Source organism: Lissotriton helveticus, chromosome 7, assembly GCF_964261635.1.
Source record: "Lissotriton helveticus chromosome 7, aLisHel1.1, whole genome shotgun sequence".
NCBI classification, from domain to species: domain Eukaryota; kingdom Metazoa; phylum Chordata; class Amphibia; order Caudata; family Salamandridae; genus Lissotriton; species Lissotriton helveticus.
The window spans coordinates 1,667,592,225-1,667,615,159 of NC_136068.1; the positions used below are offsets into that span (position 1 = coordinate 1,667,592,225).

The 22,935-nt window shown below is 44.1% G+C and overlaps 1 protein-coding gene across 2 annotated transcripts in view; it reads left to right on the forward strand.

Annotated features, from left to right (window-relative positions):
- The window catches only part of GRAMD1A (GRAM domain containing 1A), a 336,050-nt gene that overhangs the window by 308,740 nt on the left and 4,375 nt on the right, over window positions 1-22,935 (forward strand). For both annotated transcript variants that reach the window (XM_078655362.1, XM_078655361.1), the window contains 3 exons: window positions 3,642-3,729; window positions 10,507-10,614; window positions 17,678-17,798. In XM_078655362.1, coding sequence (XP_078511488.1) covers window positions 3,642-3,729; window positions 10,507-10,614; window positions 17,678-17,798 — 317 coding nt within the window. The remainder of the gene's footprint in view (window positions 1-3,641; window positions 3,730-10,506; window positions 10,615-17,677; window positions 17,799-22,935) is intronic.

A 22,935-nucleotide genomic window follows, 5' to 3' on the forward strand; every position in this document is an offset into this window, starting at 1 on the left:
CCCCCGCGGCACGGTGGAGGGGTGGCCGCGGTACATGACTCCGCCCACACAATGGAACACCCCGCACAGGAGGGGAATTATCCCCACGTGGGCATTCCATGGCAGTTATGATGAGCTGAGCTCGTCATAAGCGCCGAAGAAGTTAATAAACACGATCAGTTCAAGGTATCACCTCTCTGGGTTGCCACAGTACCAAAGGTATTTACAAAATACTTGGCGGTGGTGGTAAACACCTGAGCCGGAAAGCCATACACAGCTTTTCATAATTAACTGATTGATTGGCAGAGCAACCGTAACAGCAAACTACAATTACAAGCACAATCTAAAACAGCAGTGCCTCTGCTTCACAGCCTATGTTTCACCATCAGTGAGAAAACAGTTGCATCTTCAACCCTACCTAAATGCGGTAGCAGGCAAATCATAATCCAATCAAAATAGAAGGATGGCTTTCCAAAACTCCTGCATAGTAATTGTACCAGACTTCAGGCTGTATATGTTCATGATACAAGAATGCCTCTCAAGGCAGCTACCGTAAGTGGGGGGGGGGGGCACTGGGTAATAGCCAAGGCCCAGTACTCTCTGCTTTGGTGGAACAGCAACAATATTAATCGTCTGCCAATTTTTTTAGACCCCTTGCGCAGGTGACTATAACAGCAAATGCCTCTCTCATGAGGCAGGGAGCTCACCTCCGCAACATAGCTGTCAAAGGCGACTAGACCCCTCACACTAGGGGTACCACTTAAACTACCTGGAGATTCAAACCATCAGACTTTCACTGAAAACATTCCTCCTACTTTTGTAGGGGAAAACAGTACTAATATAGACTGGCAACAGAAGAAGCATGTTCTACATCCATAAGCAAGGCAGGACTCAGTCTCCCCAGCTTTCTACGCTAACTCAGGTGATTTGTAACTGGGTAAACTGCCAACATTCACCTGTTTGTATGGAGCATTTGCCTGGATTGGAAAACAACTTTGCGGACCTGATCAGCAAGATGCATCAACAAGTGAGAACATCTTGGGCACATTTAACCACATTGATGGCATATCTTCTAAACAGACAATACTCTTCCCTGTTTAGAATGTATTCATTAAAGCCTTCATGGAGGGACTAATGGGGTTAATACTCTCAAAGACACCTTCAGCTCCTATCTACAACCTCTTTGTAGTTCTTCCGCAACTCATGGGTCCAATTTTTGAACCCCTACACTCATGCCAGTTAAAGTTCTTCTCATCCAAGGTGGCTTTCTTAATCACAATCACCCACCTCAGACACATTAATGAGCTCCAAGCTACTACAGTCCAAGAACAATTTAACCAGTTTTACAAAGGTAGGGTAGTTCTTCATACGCATCACAAATTTCTGCTCAATGTTTTACCTTTCCATATGAATCAGACCATTGAGTTGCCTGTCTTTTTTCTACAGTGAGAGTCTGTATCTGAAGAGGACCTTCACACTCTGGATATCAAGAGAGCACTTGTGTACTACATTGTTAGAAATAAGCTTTTTAAACAATCTATTCAACTTTTATAGCCTTCACAAAACTCCACAGGGGATGTGCCATCTTGAAAGCTGATGGATGGTTAAGTGCATTCGGTCTTACTGTGCCAAGGGTAAGCACACACTCCCTGTGCCCCTTGCAGCCCATCCTATGCATAATAAGGGCACAACCCAAGCCACCTTATGTAATACCCCTATAATGGATACATGCAATGCTGTTACTTGGTCAGTGGCATATACATTCACCTAGATTTATGGTGTTGATGTTCTAGAACAAAATAAATGCTGCCTGGTTTGGCAGATTGACCTGTCGCACTCTTCTGGAGGAATCACTTCCTTGAAATTCCAATCAAATTTTATCCAAAAGGTAATCACGAAGTATACCAAAGTAATCCAATTGTTACATTGATTTTATTCATCTGTTATTCAGTTTTTGCAAGATAAAGCTGTTGCCGCCGCTCTCAGCCTCAATCGGGTTAGTGTGTAACCCGATTGAGGCTGAGAGCGGCGGTTACTAACTACGCGTCCCCACCACCCGGTAATCGAAATGTATTTCCCCTGATGAAGTGCGTTTAGCACGAAATGCATTGGGCATGTGGATGAACCTGTAGTTATTTGCATTTTCAAATGGAAAGTTGATGAATTTACATAAGGTTGTGACGCAACAGCTTTATCTGTTTATGTACATATGCTTGTTCACTGTGGTCTCAGGGTTGTTTAATATTACACTGGCCATTTTAGTCCCTCTGTCGGAGACTATGCGCCATAAATATTCCAAAACTGTTGTTTCAGACGAAGCTTTACACAGACTAAAGGTTTTAGTAACTATTTTTGATGGAAGCAGCTGACGATAAATACTTCTAAAACCAAGGTCATGGTTGTGAAACCAGGCTCCACCCTGAAAAAATCTTTCAGTGTTAATAATCAGTTGTTAGAACACATGCGGAGAGGATTGATTACTTGGGTATATGATTTGAAATCTTGTAATCCTTGTGCAAAGAAAGTGAACGCAGCCTCGACCTTGAGACATGCTGCTGCTGCCAAATTAAGGTGCAAACAGAAGATTGGAGGTCAGTCTCCGAGTTCAGCAATACATGCAAATCGGCCATAAGCAGTAGGTGCAGTCGTTTATGCTGCAGAGCTTTGGGGTCATATTGATGTTATGATATTACAAAAGATTGAAAACAATTGTTTGAAATCACTCCTGTGTTTGGCCTGGGTTTCCCTTAGTGGCACTCCATTTCGAATTGGGTTTAAATCCTATTGCCAGTGGTATTCCCCTCTCCTGATTAGGTACTGGGCCTTGTATGCATAGGATTCAGCAAGCTGGAATATATCTGGAGTCCTTAAATAAGATAGTCTTTTATAACATGGCAGACAAAGTGCAAAGGTCCTCCATGTTAAAAATACTTTGACGCAACACAACCATGACCAGCTTTGAGAAAATCCATGTCTTATTAATTCAGACTCGCCCTGGAAAATCAAAGAGCCATGTTGTCATAATGCAATTTTGTTACACCTTGACTTCTTTGGGTAAAAATCTTCTTCTGGGGCAAGTGGGGCATTAACTCACTATAGATTTACAGGGCTGGGTGAGAGAAGGATGTCATTGAGAGGCTCATTCATTCAGCTCTTGGCCTTTGTCACTGGAGATCTTCTTTCAAGGTTGGCCTCCATGATCATTCCATCATTGACATTTCTCTGCAGGACACATTTAGCCACCAGAGACAACAATTTACCATCCTCTCGGTGGTATATAGAACACTTATGTTATTCCACCTCATTTTGCATTTTTGCAATACATAATACTCTTAAGAGGTCAAAACATGGCATGTTGGCACAATGCATAAGAAGAAAATAGGTTGCTAAAGACATTCACTTGCCTCAGCTTCGAATACGGGGGAGGCGGCCCTGATTCGTGCTTGTATACTGTAGTGGTGTGTCCCTGTAAGCTAAACGGGATGGAGTTGGTCAGAAATGTGGCCCAGATGTTCACAGGACAAGTATGGGAACCTTGTACCAGTGCTGATTGGGAGTTGAGAAAGACGCCTAAATTAATGAACTGTGGAAGAAATTGAGCGTAATTGAGTCTGCCATATAGGAATTTAAGTATTTAATAATCTTTTGTTTTTCCCTTACAGGCAGCTTATCCTCTCGACTCTCTGAAATGCCCTCCGAGCGGGGTTCAGGCCATAGTGTATCCACAGTGCTCCTCATCATCAGCTTGGTGTAAGTGCTTTCTCTCTCTTGGTTTCTGGAGAATTGCTCGGTTTTATAAATACTATTACAGCTAAAGAATAAATGAGTTTGCTGCATGTGTAGCTGTAGCTCATTGTCTAAGTGGTCCTTTGAAATCCTTCTCAAAGCTAATGTCTGTTGAAAGCCATAGGTTGTGTTTATGAAGGAGGGGAGAGGACTTCCTCCTATCTCAGACAATACTATTCAGGTACAATGTGCTGAGAGAATCTGGTTAAGGCCTTGGCACAGGAAGTTATGTCACATGATCAAATAGCAAACTGTTGGTTGGGCGTTGCAGTCTTTCTGAGAGTGGTAATAAGAATGCTTGCACTGTCAAGTTGAATTCACAGGGGTGCCTTTTGAAGCATTCTCTTCATTTAGAAGATTCTCTTCGATACCTCTTTTGAGCTTGCCACACCAGCTGTTGGAGTAGGGTGTATTATTTATCCGGTTTTCTACCTAGATACTCTTTAGTCAGGCAGAAGAACTGATGCTGTGGGTTTATGTACAGGACAGCTGGAGGGCTCATTTCATGTATGCCGGTGTCCGATAAGGAGTCAAGGGGTGCAAACTGAATAACTCCAAAGCCGATCTGTAATTCTAAACGGAGTTACACTATATCCAGAGCAGCAATACATCAAGAAGAGCCTAGTAGATCCTGGTTGAGGGTACACTTGCAATTTAGTGATCATTGAAGTGGTAAATGATGCATTCAGAGGTGTCCTCTTTTTATGTTTCTTTTTATTTGCTGATCCAACTGATCGAAAAGAAAAAAAACCACATAAAAGTGTTGTTTTTTTGGTTATTGTTATAAAGCAGGGCTCTGTATTTGTTTCTTGGGAAGTTGGTTGGGGAGCATTACAGGGGAAAGTGAGTGGGGAAAACACAAGCACATTGAGTTCAATGCAGCACAGGAGGGTCTGAAGCAACACGGAGGTCTGGAAACGCCATGGTAGACACAGGTGGGGCGTAGACACATGGAAGGTTCGGTAGAGCAAATATGTGTGAGAAGACCAACTTGGAGCATCAAGGGTGAGAGAGAAGTGCAAACTATGGAGAGAGCATTTGGAGCTGGCAGGGGGCAGAAGCACGAGAAAGCAAGGGTGGGGGGGGCACCAGAGGTCAAGCTCAGCACAGAAGGTGGTGGGGCCGAAGCACATGGATGAGAGAGAGCAGCGAGGAGAGGGGAAGTGAAGCACACTAGGGATACAGCTGGAAAACACATGCACTCTCATAGAGATGAAGAGTAGCCACCGAAAAAGTGAGCAGTGTAAGGACACAGCAATTTGTCCATGCTCCAAGAGAGGGCCCTTCTGCCATACTAGTGGGCTCTGGGAAGTAAAGGTTGTTTTCCAGTAAGCTAAACCTCTTAGCTACCAGTCTTCAGTGTGTATGAAACTTGACTTCTATTGACGGCTGCCTTCAAGGAGTGGGTTTACTCCTAGGGGGTGTCTTACCACTGTTTTCATTAATTATTCATTTGATTTATTTTGCTGTTGGGGTCAGTAAGGCGCACAGCAGTAGCTGAAACATTTGTATAAAGATTTTGTTAGGCAGCTTTTTTGTTTTATAGATTGATGGTTAAATAAACCAATATAGCGTTTCAAAACTCGCCACTAAAGCAAATTCAAACACTGTTAAAGCAGATGAAGTCTGAAAATGAGGACCGAGCATTGAAATAAAATTGGTATTTTAAGTAGATTTGTCCTATGAATAAGGGCAATAATTGAATTGGGAGACTAAAGGGAGTATTGAAACATGTAGAAAATGATATGCAAAAGACAGAATGTTGAAATAGTTGTGTAATCAGTCCCAGCTAGCACGTGGCAGTACACCCATTAACGGATGTAGAAAGAGAAGAAAGTCACCATAACGCCAGTTATGGAAGGATGAGTTAGGCCGGAATTTGCAAGTGTGGATATAAGCCACATGGGATACACCGTGGGATGATTGAGGATAACAAGGGGGTGTTGACAGAAAAAATAATCAATCCAATAGATTGAAAGGGGTTGTGTAACGGTTATGTAAATCATCAATTAGATCTCTCACATTCTCATTAGTTCTACAGGGCCCATGCCCACAGAAATTAAGATAGGGTTGACCAGTTCCGAAGCAGAGCTCCCAATATTATGTAAGGTCTGTAATAGAAAGAGAGACATTTAATTAATTATGTATAATCTGAAGAAAAGCATAATGATGGTATATATGAATGAGCAATTTAAATTCCTCTAGGGTATAAAAAAAAGTCCGGGGAAGGGCACGATGACTGAACAGCTTAGGTGCAATTTAAGGAAGATGGTCTAGAAGACATATCAAATGAACGAAAAGGACTCAAATGTGCAAGATAAGAGGAAGGAATACAAAACCTGAAACTGCTCTCCTGCAGGAGTGGCGATGTTTAAATCAATAACTTTATTGAAAAAATCCTTTTGACATGCACAGGGTCGGTTACTGGACAGGCTGGTGGAGGAAGTGGTGTTTGACACATGTTGTCTACTCACATTTTCTCTGTGCTACAAAAGTCAAACTGGTGTTTCCAGGTCTCCTGTAAGGAAGTGAAAGGCACAGCCCTTTCTCTGGTTTGCTGTAGTTTTATCTCTCCAAGAACTCAACTGTTACAAGTAAGGATTCTTGGGAATGGCCCTGTGCACTTCATTCTGTCAGTACCTAGAGTGATGTTGTGCCTGCCACTTCCATGTCTGGCTCAGCCATTCTCAGTTACTTGCCAGGCCCTGGATTCTTTGAACAAATATTCCGTATTTAAACTAGGTTCACGGGTAGCTCCATGTACTATTAATGGTTCCTCAAGGCCCGAAGCTCAGCCGTGTACACTCTTCTATATCATCCCATTTCTTACTCTCTGGCATCTCCAGTTGTATGACTTACTAATGTGTTTTGCTTCTCTCTGCTGCGGCATTGATTCAGGATTTGTGTGAGGTATTGTATGATTGATACTTTTATCTAAAGCCTGCTCAGGTCTTTCCTTCCTTTGCTATGCTCCGTCAATCCTGTGCTATGAACCATTATCTCATCCGGCAACCTGTACTGTAGGCACACTTCCTTGCCCAGTTCCATGCTTCACCGGCTCTAGCACCTCAAACCTGCTTCTTGCTCCCTTCTGCAACCTACCTGCATTTGCCATTATCCACCTCTAGCTCTGTCCATCTGATCCCTCGTGAGGCATAGTGTGGCCTACATATTTTTTCTCCCTCCAACACACTCTTTATTTGCGTTCATTCTCATGGCATTGTGCATTCAGGGGAATCTCAATACTATTACCCCTCATTCTGCCTTACCTCTCTATAAGTTTCCAGTTCACTACCACTATCCTTAAATCCCTGTCCCATGATCTTTCACATACCCTTTGCTTTTTACAGCTGGTCTGTTTTTTCCTCGGCATTGCCTAAAATCCCTGTGCATGTTTCTCAGTAATTCACTAGCCAGCTATTATATGAATCCTGCACCCTCCACTTCTTCCCTCTTCATAAAATCCTGCCTGTGTCAGCAGTCAACGCTTTATGCACTCTCGCATTTCATATCTTTCCTTCTTCCCTACCTCCCTGCGTCCTAGGCAATGCATGATTTCATCCAGACTATTTTACTGCCTTGTATAGTGTAAGACTACAAGTTAACAGGGCCATGACATTGCTGCTGGTGTAAGGGTTATAATTCAAAGCATGCTCTCAGTTCTCCATTTTATATGAGGTTTATAGTTTTAGGAGCACTCTACTGAAGCTTAGTGTGTTATCCATATTTAAAGTTTTGCTTCAGTGTCACAGCTCTCTTCCTTCTGTCTAATGGGATGGGCTCGTGTAGTAAGTTTGTCGCCACAACGATTCTTAGTTGTAGTCATTCAGCTCTTCAAAACAAATTTTAAGTCCGAATGCCCACAACTGGAACTCCCCCAGCGTGAGCATTCCAACAGCTACCTAATGAAAGACAGACCTCTACAGCTCGCTAGTATGCATAGTAGGTACGTCCACATAAGCTCCACTGTAGATTTTCAGGATATCCATATACTATAAATACTAGGAACTGAAATGGAACTCATGTACTTAGTCACTGGTTGTTCTGTAAATGTTGAATGGATTTGATCTTCATGACAAATTTGATGTAGAGGGTGTACTTCGTGCCCATTTTAAAAGGAAAGTGGGTTTCAGGCCTACATACGCGCACGCTCCTCCCCAACCCATCCAAGGTATTTCAACTGAGGTCACCCCTCTTGTTTTACCATGTGGAATTCGCTTTTCTTCAGCTAGCAGTTCATCTTGCCCTATCATACCCGACCCTTGTGGGTTCTGTCTCGTTGATTTTCTGTATCTGTTCCCCCACACATGCACGCCCTAGGTGTGACTAATGTTTAGCCATGTCTCTGAAGAGCTATTCAACTCGGAGGTCACATCTCCACACCCTAGACTCGTCAGTGGTTCCAGGACTGGTTATGAAAATGCAAAATCTGAGTCAATCTTTTTATGTTATTAGGAAACCCCGCCTTATGACAGATCTTTCTAACTTGAAGAGAGCACTTTTCACCATTGAGCACTTTTGACTCTGGGGCGACCGTGGGAGGGCAGTCATAGCCTAACCACATGGTTGTGCATCATCCCCACAGCTTAACTGTGTGCTAAAACGGCCTGCATCATGTACTTGTCTAAGATGCTTTTCAAGCCTACTCTGGATACTGTTCTTGGTTGGAGGTGACATCACTCATTATCCAAAAACAAGCAAAATCCAAAGTTCCATTTAGGCACCTTTCTGCCAGTCTCTAAAGCTGCCTTAGGATGAAGTGCACTTTTTTAGTGTGTTTGTGTTTTTTTGTGTAACAATTCAGTTCTAGTGGGGAGAGCTGATGTATTCTGCATTGAGGACAGCAGCTGCCCTCATGAACCTTGTAGAGCCTGGCGGTTAAAATAAAAGCATCATAATTAGAATGTCATGTACAACGTGTCCAATCTGTTATCAACCCAGCCTGCCAGATGAGAGCCTGCGTTGAGGTCTCAGGAAATACTGACGCATGGGTCCCACCTCCCTCAGAGGCAGTGGAAACATGACCTTTGACACAGGGACGCTGGCTTTTCTGCATCTTCGGCCTGCCTCAAACGTTAGACAAATGGTTTCTACAGAGCAGCCCAACACTATGGAAAACAGTGCATCCAACATCTGCTTTTGAGCGGATGCTCCCTTGGTCCACCCATGTTTTCGAATATATTCGTCTAGACCTTTAAGGTCTTTTGTTTACAATTCCTTCTTCTGTTGAGCTTTTGAGGCTAAATCTATCCGTAGCCTGAAAGAAGAGAGTTAGGATGCTTTAAGTACAAATTACGTATTGTGGTAACACTTGTACTCCCTTATCCTGTAGACCTCTTCTAGGTGACATACTGAATGCACATCAGCACTCTTTTCTGTCAGTGCCCGATATTGGATTGAAATAGAGCTTAACTCCAATTAAGCTGATATGTGCTCTAAAGTGGCTTCCAAAAAGTTATTTCATTTTATACTTTGGTCCCCAACTTCCCTTTCTCGCAAAGGACAGTGGATAACAAGTGTAGGAGTCAAGAGGTGATTCGCGTTCTAGAGATAGTTGCTAAACTGCATCAAGGAGACCAAGAAAAACTTCAACACTATGTACACAACTCCCATGCATCTGCAGGCAGGAAAGAGTTTGATTTGAATGTTAGTGTATGTTGACTCAGTGGGATTGTAAGAACACGCCGGTCCTGGATATACCAGGAGGTACACACACAACATACATGGTTTTTTTTCTGTTCATTAGCCATTTCACGGGCAGGGTACCATCTCAGGGAACGGTGTGCAGAGTTGCAGAGACACCTCCAGTAAGGAATCTTATCAGTGGTTTGAAGAGTGTTTCTGTGATAGGCACATCATGGGTTTCAGTTCCCTTTCAGGTAGGGAAACACTACTGTTTTCTGGGGTAGAGTTATTGGGAAGAGTTTGTTCATGATAAAGACAGTTGACAAATGTAGAGAAGGAGTACAGGTCGATTGCAGATGGCTTTGCATTGTGATATACGACACATGCAGCATTTCATTACGCGAGTCCGCTAACAGTGTGAATTTAAGACTGGTACACATTAAAAGAGACTTGAACTCATAGATTGAAGGATAGACAAGATTGTGACCTATGAAAGTAATGTGGCAACTTGTGAAGGAAATCAAGACTAATTTTTGGAAGAAGTTTGTCCTTGGTGGGGAGAGATACAGGTTTAGCTCATATTGTGACTGAGTATGTAACTCTGAGGGATTGATGTTTAAAATGATGCTGCCTTGAGGAGAATAGATGCATGGTGTTGAGGCTAGAAGTGATGAAGGCGAAACTGGAGATGATTGTTCTAAAATAGGTGCATAGAGAGCATGTGTGGTTTGGAGGGGCCAAGGAAAGAGCATAGGTGATTGATGTAGTTCAGAGGAATCTACATAGATGAGTGGAATGGCCCAGGATAAAGTCTGGCTCAGGAAGAAAAGAGTGAAGTTGAGTAACAAATTACCAGTGACATGACTCTTGGGAGAGCGAATGTATACACGTTGAAATTAGAAATGCAGCACTTAGTAACTCAAGTGTACTTGATATAGTAGAAGCACAAAGGACTATTCAAGATGAATTTTGCTGGAAGTGCCTTGGTGTGTGATCTGGCAAGAATGTGGCAGTCAACAAGACGAGCGCTTTGTAGGCCCCGATTCTCCAGCTTTAGCCTTCCATTACACACTTAGCATGACCCCTGACGACCTATTTTCTCCTCTTCCTTTGCAGCCTGGTGGTTCTGGTTGTGCTGAACATGATGCTGCTGTACCGGCTCTGGTCACTGGAACACACTGCACGGACCTTCGAGTCCTGGCAGTCCTACGCACTCTCCAAAGGGTAAGAAGGCTTCATACACAGCAGTGCTGCCTGCTCTGCTAACAATAATCCACTGTAATAAATGTATAGCTCAGCAAGGGTGCATGCGTTATTGAACAGAAAGAGCATGCGACTCAGAGAATGAACATTGAAGGCTAATGGTAATGACTAAATCAAAATGCCTGATTAACAACTGACAGCAACTTCTTTAAAATCCATCTTACCATGCTTCTCAACTTAAACCCTTTCATGATCCACACCGTAAGCTCTCTTGACGACCTTTCCTGCAACAGGAACTCCAGTATTGCTATACTTTCTAGCCCTATGGAGAAGTTGAAAATCCTGAATCGAACAGTATTAGGTTTACTATTCTATTTACTACGAGTTTTTGCAGGACATTGTGTGGCAAACCAATGCAACTGCATATTTGCAGAATGTTGTTTTAGATCACATGTTGTGCACTTTCCTATCATCTAGGGTTGGAATATTACACAAATATTTCTTTCGGCTTCAAACATATTTGCAGTAACTTTTGATTACATCCTCAAAACCCACAAGATATAAACAGTATTAGATTTATTTTCCAGTATTGGTTTCAGAGATTATAAGGTGATGATCAAAACGGCGTGTCTCTGTAATTTTTTGATTTGTATATTTAACACTGTTATCTTTTCATCACTTGAAAAGTACAGGGTCACTTTGTTCCAGAACACTTACGCAATTAAAAAATAATAGTGCAATCTCTACAGTCAACAGTAAGCCATAGCACATCTCAAAGGTATAAGTAGAGAAACGAAGAGCTGATAGAATCTGCATAAAACAGATACACTGAATAAATCTTAAAGCGTGACTAGATATTCACAAATGGTAATTTAAGAATAATGTGTGGGTGAATGTGGTATAATTGTACGGTTTGGACTGAAGAGCTGCATATCCCCTGCCACAGGCTAGTAATTCTGGATTAGATACAATTTGGATAGGTGCTTTTTTAAGTGCTTAGGACAAGACCCTATCAAGGGATTTGTTCTTAAGACAGCTGAGTGTTTTTGTAAGGGGGGATGAGGTGTTGAGATGCAGTGCTTTCTAAAATATTCATCCCAATTTGAACCTAGTTCTCACAGGTAGGATTAGAAATCCTATTCACCATGCTACAAGGAAATCTGGAGTCTAGTGAAAAGCATGATGTCATGAACTGCAGTCTTAAGATGGTTGATAGACATAAATTGTTGAGTAACTTTATTTTTGCAGCATGTGTTGGTAAACCTGCTTTGCATAATTTCTTGCCATCTAGTGTTGGGCTTGGACTTCTGCAAGTAATTTTTCTTGGAAGAAGTGTTTCGATTCACGAGATGTTGATGGCGTGTGGCTGTAGATACAGATGGTGTCTACACTTCCGCCATCTAATGTTGTGCTTGGACATGTACACATTTTTTTTCTTTGAATCAAGTCTTTTTGAGTTACAGGACCTAGTGACCCACCTACTAGTGGTATCGCGCATGGACCTCGGATCCACTGTTAAATAGTTTTTTCTGCGCCGTCAGGTTCACATGTGTCGAAGTAAGCTCTGGATCTAACCCGCATGGTGTTTTCGCTGAGCCCTCAAATCTGTTCCTTCTGGCTCTTTTAAACACCCTTTCGTCGGTCTCCACCTTCGAGCATTGACCACCCTTCTCTTCAGTCGAGAATGTCCTCGTAATGGAAAGGACTCCATACAGGTTTTGTCTTACTTGCAACGCAAAGTAGCCGAGAAGCGACCTCCATGGGGTTTCTAGTCTTTGCTTGTCCCCAAATCATTGTGAAGACTCGTATTCGCCATTTCTCACATTCTGAAAAAAGAAGATCCTACAGAACCGCCACGCTTGTCAAATCAACTTGGCCTCCATGGCGCACAGACAGGAGGAGGAAGATACCCCAGACTTTTTTGTGGGGGCAAGAGGAGTCTTGGTGAGAAACTGGATGCTCTAGGTGCCAACATCAAAGTAGCCTTTTCACCAGAAAGAATCAACTCGGAGGCGGACGTCGAAACAGAAGAACCTTTGACCATCCAGCATCTGCCGAAAAATCGCAGTGAGTACTGGCACCCCTTCTACTCTACAAATGGAGGCCCAAGCCGTGAGCTACTGTGCCACATCTGAAGCCTCTGGGGCAACACTGCCTTCTGGCCATAGTCGACTGTGCCGTTCTGAGCCAGACCTGACGCCCATTACGCACTAGGTGCTGAAGTCTTCCTCCAAGCCTGGAGCATAGTCAACTGCTGCTTCGGTGCAAAGCGTGAAGATGAAGCCTCGACCACCCTTGCATGCGAATCGGGTGAACCTGTAGCATTCAGAGCAGAGACACCTCATCTCAAAGCTTTCCGAGCTGAAGGCTATTGTCTCAAAGCATTCTGAGCTGAGGCGTTTGGAGTCAAGATACAGATCGATGCCTTCTGGATGTAGACCATCTTTGGCTCCCTCCAGACCACCTTCTACTGCTGCGTCTCTCTCTGAGGAATTCAACCAACCACTCCTCCAGTGGCTGCAGGAACATTTCAATGCCAAGCAGCAGTGGATCCACTTTCACCGGTCATTGGTCAGATTTTAACTAAGCCTCCACAGCTCCTGAAGTTCCGCAGAAGAAGTTGACTTTTAAGGCCCTCATCCTTTTTGTGCCCCCCCATTCCTAAAAGGCATCAAATTGCTACCTCTACAGTGCCTCCTGCTTGACCTTCTCCTTCACTCTCTCCTCCCCTTTTCCATTTTCTCCTACTTTTCCTTTACTGCATGTGTATTCTCCACAACACTCTCCACGGGGTTCCTCTCACTGGCCGAATGGAGACAGTCCAGACTACCCTATGATCATTATGACCCCTCTCATTGTCTACAGGGCCCAAACTCATGACCTAATTGTGATGCAGAACAGGCTCAGACCTGTAGCCTGCAAAAGCCTCACCACTTGATTATATCACCTCCTACCATGAGGTCATTTGATGCGGAGATGCATGTAAACCATGAGGAGGAGGATTTCCTTTACAACTTCAGCATTGACTCTTTTTAGTATATAGTCAAAAAGTACAAACTGATGTATCCACTACCGGCCTAATCACGAAGGATGTTCTATATTTTAACTTGAGTCGTTGGCGGCTACAATGAATGTGGACTATCTCTTGACGGACCCGGCTTAAAAAATGCACCAGCCCATCCACTCACTTATATGTATACGAGTGTTGGGAAATGAGGCAGCATCTGTGAGGCCTGCACAAATAACATGACACATTTGTCCTTCACTGGGAACCAAACACCCTAGGGCAGCGCCTGACTCTGAGGGTAGCAATGGCAGCACTGGGCACTCAGACTCCCGGTGCCGCTGCACCTGCCGAACTACTGATACAGGCCTGAGCTGACTGACGGCAGGGTAGAAAACTAGTGAGGGAGGCAAACTACTATGGAGAGAGGGGTTGGCCTAACGGACAAGGCGCTCGACCTCGGACCTGGGGATCTGGGTTAGAGTCTCGGTAACGACGCCAAAAAACCCCTGTGATTCAGGGCAAATCACTTAATCTCCCCGTGCCTAAAATGAAAGTGTTTCAAAAAGGGGGGTGGTGATGGACAGAGTATCTGAATTAAGCAGAACACTCCTACCCAGTCAAAAGATCAGGGCTTGATCCATCACCGTTTTTTAGCTCACTGCACCAACCCAGTTCATAACCTGGCTACATGCAAATTAGTCTGTCCCTGGCCCAGTGCATCATGGGAACAGGGCAGACCAAACTACCAAGCCAATTCTTTACTGCAAAGGAAACAAGCTTCCGGGGACCGGTTTCTGGCATTACATCCGTCTTTGGCCCGGCTTGCTTGAATCCTGATGGTGCAGTGAGCAAGGGACTCACATCTGAGCATACCCTTCCACGCTTGTGGTGGCCAAAACGATTCAAAAAGGGGGGTGGTGATGGACAGAGTATCTGAATTAAGCAGAACACTCTTACCCAGTCAAAAGATCAGGGCTTGATCCATCACCGTTTTTTAGCTCACTGCACCAACCCAGTTCAGAACCTGGCTACATGCAAATTAGTCTGTCCCTGGCCCAGTGCATCATGGGCACCATCAGGATTCAAGCAAGCCGGGCCGAAGACGGCTGTAATGCCAGAAACCGGTCCCCGGAAGCTTGTTTCCTTTCCAGTAAAGAATTGGCTTGGTAGTTTGGTCTGCCCTGTTCCCATGATGCACTGGGCCAGGGACAGACTAATTTGCATATAGCCAGGTTCTGAGCTGGGGTGGTGCAGTGAGCTAAAAAACGGTGATGGATCAAGCCCTGATTTTTTGACAGGGTAGGAGTGTTCTTCTTAATTCAGATACTCTGTCCATCACCACCCCCTTTTCTGAATAAAATGAAAGTGTGTCCTCATGTAACGTAACTGGTGCTATGTAAAGCGCTCTGATAACTGATTCGGTTCGGTTCTAGTTCGCGCTATATAAAAAAACAAAAAACTCTGCAACTATAAGGTAGAGATGGCAGGCGAAAAGGAGGTGAAAGAGACTGCAGGATAGCGCGGGGGAGAGGGGTAATACTGTGGGATAGAGACATGCTGGCGTGGGGCATACGACAGTACAGGACATGGATAGGGACAGCCACGGGGCATAGAGCACGTATTTTCCCCGATTCCTGAGGGTTTTGGCCCTCACGCACATTTTCTAAGCATTCAATTGTGTTAAAGCCGTTAACAGACACGAGTAAGGTATCCTGCCATAGTAATGGCAAGCAGTGCAGAACTTTCTCGCAAGACACCAGCTCAACCCGAAAACATGTCCGAGGTCTGTACTACACTTGTTCGAACAAAGGGACGGGTTTTAGAAGTAAATTGTAGTCTTACGTCAGTATTAAAGACGTGTGTGGGTACTTGTCAACCTGTTGACTCTAAAATGAGGGCGAAGTCATGCATTAAGATGGTGATGCCATTAAGGTGAACAGAGTATCAGTTTTTCGGGGAGCAATAGAAAGAGGGCGACTTCAAGTCTATGGGGCATTTTGTATGTCCGGAGAGTGAGCATAAGTGAGAGAAAGTGACACCTGACGGATAAGAGTGAGTTGACAGACCGGTGTGCATGTTGTGTTTCATGGAATACATGCTGGGGTAGCAGAAGAGTTCAGGAATTGGGTTTTAATATGCCTTCTTCTGCTGCAGGTATAAGTGAAAAAAGTGCATAACAGAAATAGCAAGGTATCGGAGGCATAACCGTTTTACAGCAACAAAAAAAGGCACTTTCTTTTTAAACTGGACTCTAACGTTCGAACAGACTGTATTGTTTTATATTGTAACAACATCAATGCAGCGAAATAATGATAATATTATGCAGGAAAATACCGACTGGCTTGGAAAAAGCATCGCAAGTGGCAACCTCCGAACCAGAGAAAGACTGGATGTGTGTGCAGTACTTGGGAGCTGGCGCGATCATCCTTCTGCAGGGAGCTGTACTTAGGCCTCGGCGGGGTCGCGCCCCTCTGACCCCCTCTTGTGTGCAGGCTAATCCCCTGCTCTCAAGAACCATTTATGGGAACCGGAGTGGGGAATGTGCCTGATGAGCCACGAGGACACATTCAACAGACGTGCCGACAGGGTCCTCTCTCACTCTCCCGTGCTGCACTCACCCTTCTCGCGGCCATCCAGCCCTGGTGTGCTGAGGCAGAGCAGGCACCGGCGCGTCCTCCTTGCAGCAGAGTGCAGGTGCCGCCACCGCCCGTCCAGCAGAGGCTGCGAGCATCGGCAGCCTCCTCTACGGTTGTCCTCCTTGCCTTGGGGCGAGAGAGTGACAGAAGTACCGCCTGTCCTCCATCTCTGGATGGACGACGGCAGCAGCTACTGCTGCAGCGGCAGCTTCCGTGGCTCAGGTTCACCCGGTGGTGGCGCTGTTGGAGGTGGGCCGGCCCCGCTGCCACCGCCTCCCTCTTCGCGGCGGCCTTTGGCTGCAAAGGACACCCCCTCTGCTGGCCGCAGCCTGCCCACTCTGCAAGATTGTGTACATAGAGGTGCGCTCCCTTCCAAATAAACTGCTCTAAGCTAAATTTAGATTTGTTTTAGATCGCGTGGACCCAGTCAAGTCGCCGTCAGAGCGTCGTGCAAAATGAAAGAGAAATCACAACAAGCGCGGTACCGCAAAGGCAACTGTGTGTTTATTGTCGTATCAAGCTTTCACTTTAAGTGAAAGCGCAATTCGAAAGCTAAACACTCAGCTGACTTTGCCAAAGCCGAAGTGAGAAGAAAAAAGTGCGTGGGGACAAATAAAGGAGTGTGTGTCACGCCGCCAGTAAAAGATCAAATCCCGGTGGGCGTGGCCAAAAGGAGACCAGGCAGCAACAAAGATGCCTCCTTTACAATCACGAGCCAGCGTTTTGCATTACAGATGACGCTGGCCAATCAAAAAGATGGGCGGGGCTTCAACTCCGCCACCGAGAACTTTGGAATCTGTATCGATTCCAAGAAGCTCTCGGATGCCGAGAGCAGCGCATGCGCGCTGCTTTCTCCAGCCGAGACCTAAAAATAGTAAAAGGACAAAGGTTTTTCAGACCATTCCAGACCCAACCACTAGATGGCGGAATAATGCACCGCATGTGAATCCAGAAAATTCTTGAAGCTGCAAAACTACACTGATGGGTAAGAAACTATACGTTTTCTGCCATTGGGTTCAAAAGGTTTACAGGTGAGTAATGTTTTCCTTCCGACTCAGTTTGGAGTGAGAGAATATGGATCTGGGACACAACTTAATTTAAAGTTGAAGAATCTCAGGTACATTTATACAGGTGTTAAATGACTATACAAAAATCAGAATAAACATTGATTGCAAACATTTACAGTAGTTGCATGGAGACTTGCAGTATTGCCATTCATTTTGTGAGATTTAGGACAACAGAAATGTTTGGTGTATTTTGGACTGGTAGAGGACAAGAGATTCATAATTGTTGCTTGGGTTTTCTGGATTTGTACTGTCTGTCCACAGGTAGCCTGGTTCCAGGAAAATTACTTTGGTCACTATACCTAGATGAGGACTCTGCGAGGTTTAATTGTTCCCATTATATCTAAACAGTGTTCTGTTTTTATCACCCTATACAGGAAGTTTCCACAGACGTCTGCCGAGTGGGCCGAGATGCTAGAGCTGCAGAAGCAGTTTCACACCGTAGAGGTGCAGAAGTGGAAACAAATCCTGAAGGCGTCAGTAGAACTGCTAGATGAGGTACATCAAAAAGGGATGGAAGCTGAGAGGGTCAAAAACAGTGAGAAATATGAAATGAGGTTGGCTCGCTTCTGTCAATAACTTCCAGATAGCCTTAATGCACAAAATTGACAAACTTGCCATCAGGAACAGCTAGTCTCCCTTTCAGCCACCTCCAGGGACCACGTCTGGGTTCTTTATCTCCCTAATCTCAGAGCTCCATATCTAAAACTACCGTAAGAGTATCCTGGTCTGATCATAGTATGGTTCATTTTGTCTTTGAAGGTGAGATTAGTCTAAAGCTTTAGACCCTAATCTATTGCTCCTTAGAAGAAACTGGTTAAAATCAAACCCTGATACATTGACTCATCCTTTACTTGTCACTGATTAAACCTAATCTACTTGGATTAGCAAGGTATGTTGGCCACTTACGCAACCAAAATAGAAACATCACAAATATTGGTTATGCAGCAGGAACCTCTTCTAGATTCACATGCTTTGCTTTCTTCTGCCATCGAGTGGTTAAATCCGAAATCGTGAATTAGTACAACTTTTTTTTATTTTTGGGAGTTGATAAAAGGCGTTGGATATACGCTAAAAAATCCTCAGTACGTCACCTCCATTTTTAGTTACTTTTTTCTCACTAATGGGTTTAGAAGTGAAAATGTGTAGCGATCTAAATGGAGAATTGCATGCTCAAACATACCAGCGGCGAACATCGGTGACTGAAACTGTATGAATTTGAATAGGATACCCCACTGATGATAAAGCAGGTTTTTCTGGGGATAACTTTGACTGTAGATGGATTACATAATGTACCTTTTGAGGGTGCTGTTCTGCTCTGGGCCTTTAAAGTACTTTTTAAGTAAGGTTCATGTAAAAAACATCAACCTTTAAAGTCCACCCAAACTGTCAGGGAGTAGTTGTACAGAGGAATATTAACAAGGTAAGGTGTGCTATATGTATTTCCTGAACAGTTGGTCTGAGGCCTTTGGCCATTTTTAACTAAAGACTCTAAATATCAGGGAGAAACAAAGGTGGGCACTTCATTCTGTGGCATACAGAAAAGTATAGAGTTTGGCAGACTACGGAAAATGAGGAGGGACCTGACACCCTAGAGCTTACTGAGGAGTCAAAAGAAAACATATCCAAGATTATGATGTCGAGCGCACAAGTTGCATAGACATAGATTTGACGAATATGGCATAGAAAGGCATTCTTTCAATACCAATAAAGCCTAATCAAACAATGCCTCTAAAAGAAAAACCTTTGAAGCCTGAAACATCAGACATCAGTAAAACTAAGCCCACGACCCTGAAAACATAGATGAGCTCAAGGCTAAAGGACACTTCAAAAAACAATTTCAATATGGTGAAAAAGCAAAAACCATCCGGATCTGCATTGGTAGAGGCTTGTAGACAAAGATCAGAGGAAGGTGCGGAATGAGTAATCCAAACCACTGAGCTTAAGACACACAATTCTCCTAAAACAGTCGTCACGCCCTTGGGGACCCGGTTTGGCAACTATTTTCCCCTCACTGCTTCCTGTGCCAGCCAGTCTACCTCAAAAATGGTGAAGCGCACCCCCTTAGTGTTACACATCTGCCCTTTAAAGGAGGCTTGACCTTTGAAGCCTGACTTTTAGGGCTAACACATAAATGGCTTCCTGCAGAAGGGGCGTGACACCTCCCTGGCCTGCACCTCCCTAGCCTCCCTCCTAAGAGTCTTTAGCACTTCTCTCCAGGAGGGCAGAAAGCGGTCTTGTCGAGCAGGCTCAAAGTGTGCCCCAGAAGGCACAGGAGTTTTAAAGGCAACAAAGTGGCACCTTTGCTAAAGCTGCACACTGCAACAAGTCACATTCTTTTCGACTTTGAAGTCGGTCTTAAAGTAATGAGCTGTTTGATACCTTGCAGTGCCTACTTTGGTTGCACCGTTCAGGAGTTAGCAAGGCTGAGGGATCAGCGTGTAGCCCTGTACTGCTAATTAGGCAACCTTCTTTCTCTGCAGTAAAAAAACATGCTTTGTGGGTTTTGTCAGGACATGCAAATAAATGCCCTGCCTGTGTCATATGTTGCACCCTGGCTTTAGGGCTCGGTTGGCCTGCTAGGGAAGTGACTTATACATCTGTCCAGTGTAAGTGGTGGATTGCTTTCAATGTCCAAATCAGGCTAGCAGTGCACGACTGCACTACCAGTCTGCAGTGGCATAGGGGGGGGGGGGTGTATCTGTGTATAGAGGTAGACATACTAAGCAGAGAAGTAGGCATATTCCTAGAGTGGGGACTAAATCAAGAGGTCATAAGACATCTTTGTAAAGTAGAAAACACTAAACTGAGATATTTTTACAGACGCAGAAAACAAAAAATATCAACTTTGCATTCAGGTTTCAGCACCCACTCTCACCGGGCTATGCAGAGTAAGAGGAATCGGAATGATGTTCATAGCCTCAATATGGGTAGGACCAGGATGGTTCTCTCAGCAAATTACAAGGTTACCAAGACCTGTGAGCCATTTAACAGTGAATGGAAGAACAAAATTCCCCTCAGGAGCCTCAGCGGTTACCCATACTAGTATGGCTCCAGGAGACTTAAAGTTGGAACACCTTAATCTTCCAAGAAAGTGTCTGACTGACATTAAGGAGGCAAACAAATCAGCAATCACAAGAGCTACTCTGTGAAATGTCAGAGATTTCTTAATTGGGACCAATAGCAGAAGCATAAATGACCTAAACAGCTAGGCTAGAATCATTTTGCAAAATAATCCTCGCTATCTGCAATCTCTGGCTCTGGGGAAGAGCTGCTTGTATTGTTTATGTAATCCTTTTCAGAACCCGCTCAAGACTTCCAAAGTTTGAGGGCACACCACTTCAAGATTGGCAATTTTCCACATGTAAGCTGATGTTCGAGGCATGTGGGCTGCTGAATTCATATCTGTGCATAGATCGCCGCCTAGTGTTGGGTCGATCTATGCACAGATATGAATGTCAGCAGCCCTACATGCCAAGAACAGATGCATACTGGTAAGTAACATATTCCGTTCGAGGCATGTGGGCTGCTAAATTCATATCTGTGCATAGATCGCCACAACACCATGCGGCGATCTATGCACAGATATGAATGTCAGCACCCCTACATGCCAAGAACAGATGCATACTGGTAAGTAGCATATTCCTTAATGTATCGAAATTCTGTGGGAACTTTAGCATTACACCTCTGTTTGCATAAAATACAGACCTGGACAACTACAGACCAATCTAAGACCACTCCTGTCCTGCTAAATTAGTGAAAACTATAGGATCAGGCCACCTGTCTGCACATCTGAGGCCAGAAATCTTCTAGGCAACTTTACATCTGGATTCCAACCATGACACAAAATGCAAATCCCCATTCTCAACATCAGGGTACAGTTTCTTGACGGGCTTGACAAAGTTCACACATCTGCTTTTTCAGTGGACCGATCCACATCGGTTATCATGTGTTTCTCAGCTCCACTTTCTTTACTGGTTTAGAGGTCCTGCATTAACGCAGTTTCTTTCCAGTCCAAGTGGAGCTAAAAAGTTAAATTGTATAGCTCTTCGATGTCCTTAATTGGGGAATCACGCAATGTTTGTTCCTACACAGCATCACCAGCGGTTATCCTGGAAACTCACACCATCACCATATATTGTTATCGATTGCTGCTCGACCTAAAAGGGAGTATCACAAAGTGTCATCCTGACAGAACTTTAGTGACTTTTCCCATTTTTATGGCCTGAGTAGATAAAACTCGTCAACCTGTCATCAACAGCATAGAAATGACCCAAACAAGAAGTTCTCCTAAAAAATGACACTTCTGTCACTCACTTTGGTGCCAGCAGTGCATTTAACAACTTTAGCTGTCTTCAGCTCCGACATGTCGCCCACAGAACTGCCATTTTAGTCCTGCGTCCTCTATAGGTAGGCATCCTGCTACCCACTTTACACCAGAAACTCATAAAAACAAATCCCCACGCTGCAAACAGCCCAGAATCATGCAGCCGTGCACAGCTTCGGCTTGAAATGATACTTGACAAGAAGGCATTAGATTGATTTGCAGTGAAAGGGCAGCCACAATCAGTTCCTTTTGCTCTGCATTTTGGTATTTGCTCTTCCATGCTGTCAGTCCTTTGCTGTTGCGGAGCTCAGAGGTTCTTCTTCCCATCTCCGCATCCTGAACTAAAGAGGTGTGTATGAGAAGGAATGCCACAATCTGGACTAACAATCTTGCTTTTTTCTGCATGAAAGCCCGTCAGGCTGTTGTGGCATTTTTGATTTGTGGTATCCATTCATTTATTTGCTCTGACATTTTATGCAGTGCTGCACGTCGCTTTCCGTCACTTGTACTCTAAAGAGTAGGGAAGTTAAATCAGTGCTGGTAAACACTGACCTGAAAGAGCCTACTGTAGCTAAAGTCAGTGGCTTTATAAAGTGATTGAATTTGACATTTTGCAGTTACTATCTTCAACCCTGAAATATGGCCTGTTTTTGTTTTGGGATTTTGGGAACCGTATACTATGTTGCAGGAGTATGGTTGTTTCAGAAAAAGATGCCATTTGATCCTGCTCGGCATTGATTTGTTTTCAGGACGATGTTATGTTATCAGTAGTTTGTGTCTGAAGACTTGACGTATGTTTCTTTTGTGCCCTGCTTTCGGTCTGTGATCACCTGCTTGGGAGTGAGTATTTCTTGGTATCTTTGTTCACCTTCTCCATATTAGCTTTCCTTAACGAGTGAATATTTGGATCTAACTCTGTATTTTGTGTCCACTAAGCAGAGTCGAGTTTGAGGGGTATTTTCAAAATGTTGTGTTCTGTGGAGGTCCTCTTGTTCTCTTTCTGCTTCTATGTTAGAGGCATCTCTAACGCTCAGGTGTCTGAGGTAGTCCTCTGTGGTTCTACCAACTTGAGTCTTGCCCTGTGAAGAGTAGGGATCGTTTAGCTTGCAGTGTGAGTATTGGTTTAGATATATGTGTAAATACATTGATTATAGATTTGTAAATGTCCCTTTGCAGCTGCTGATGTTGGGAGATTGTAGTTTTCACTTAAATCTTTAGTAAGTTGCTGTATTTCGCCTTTTTTGCTTTTGAGTTCTTTTTTGCATTGCTTAAGTTATTCATCAGAGAATTGCAGCTGTTAGCTACAGA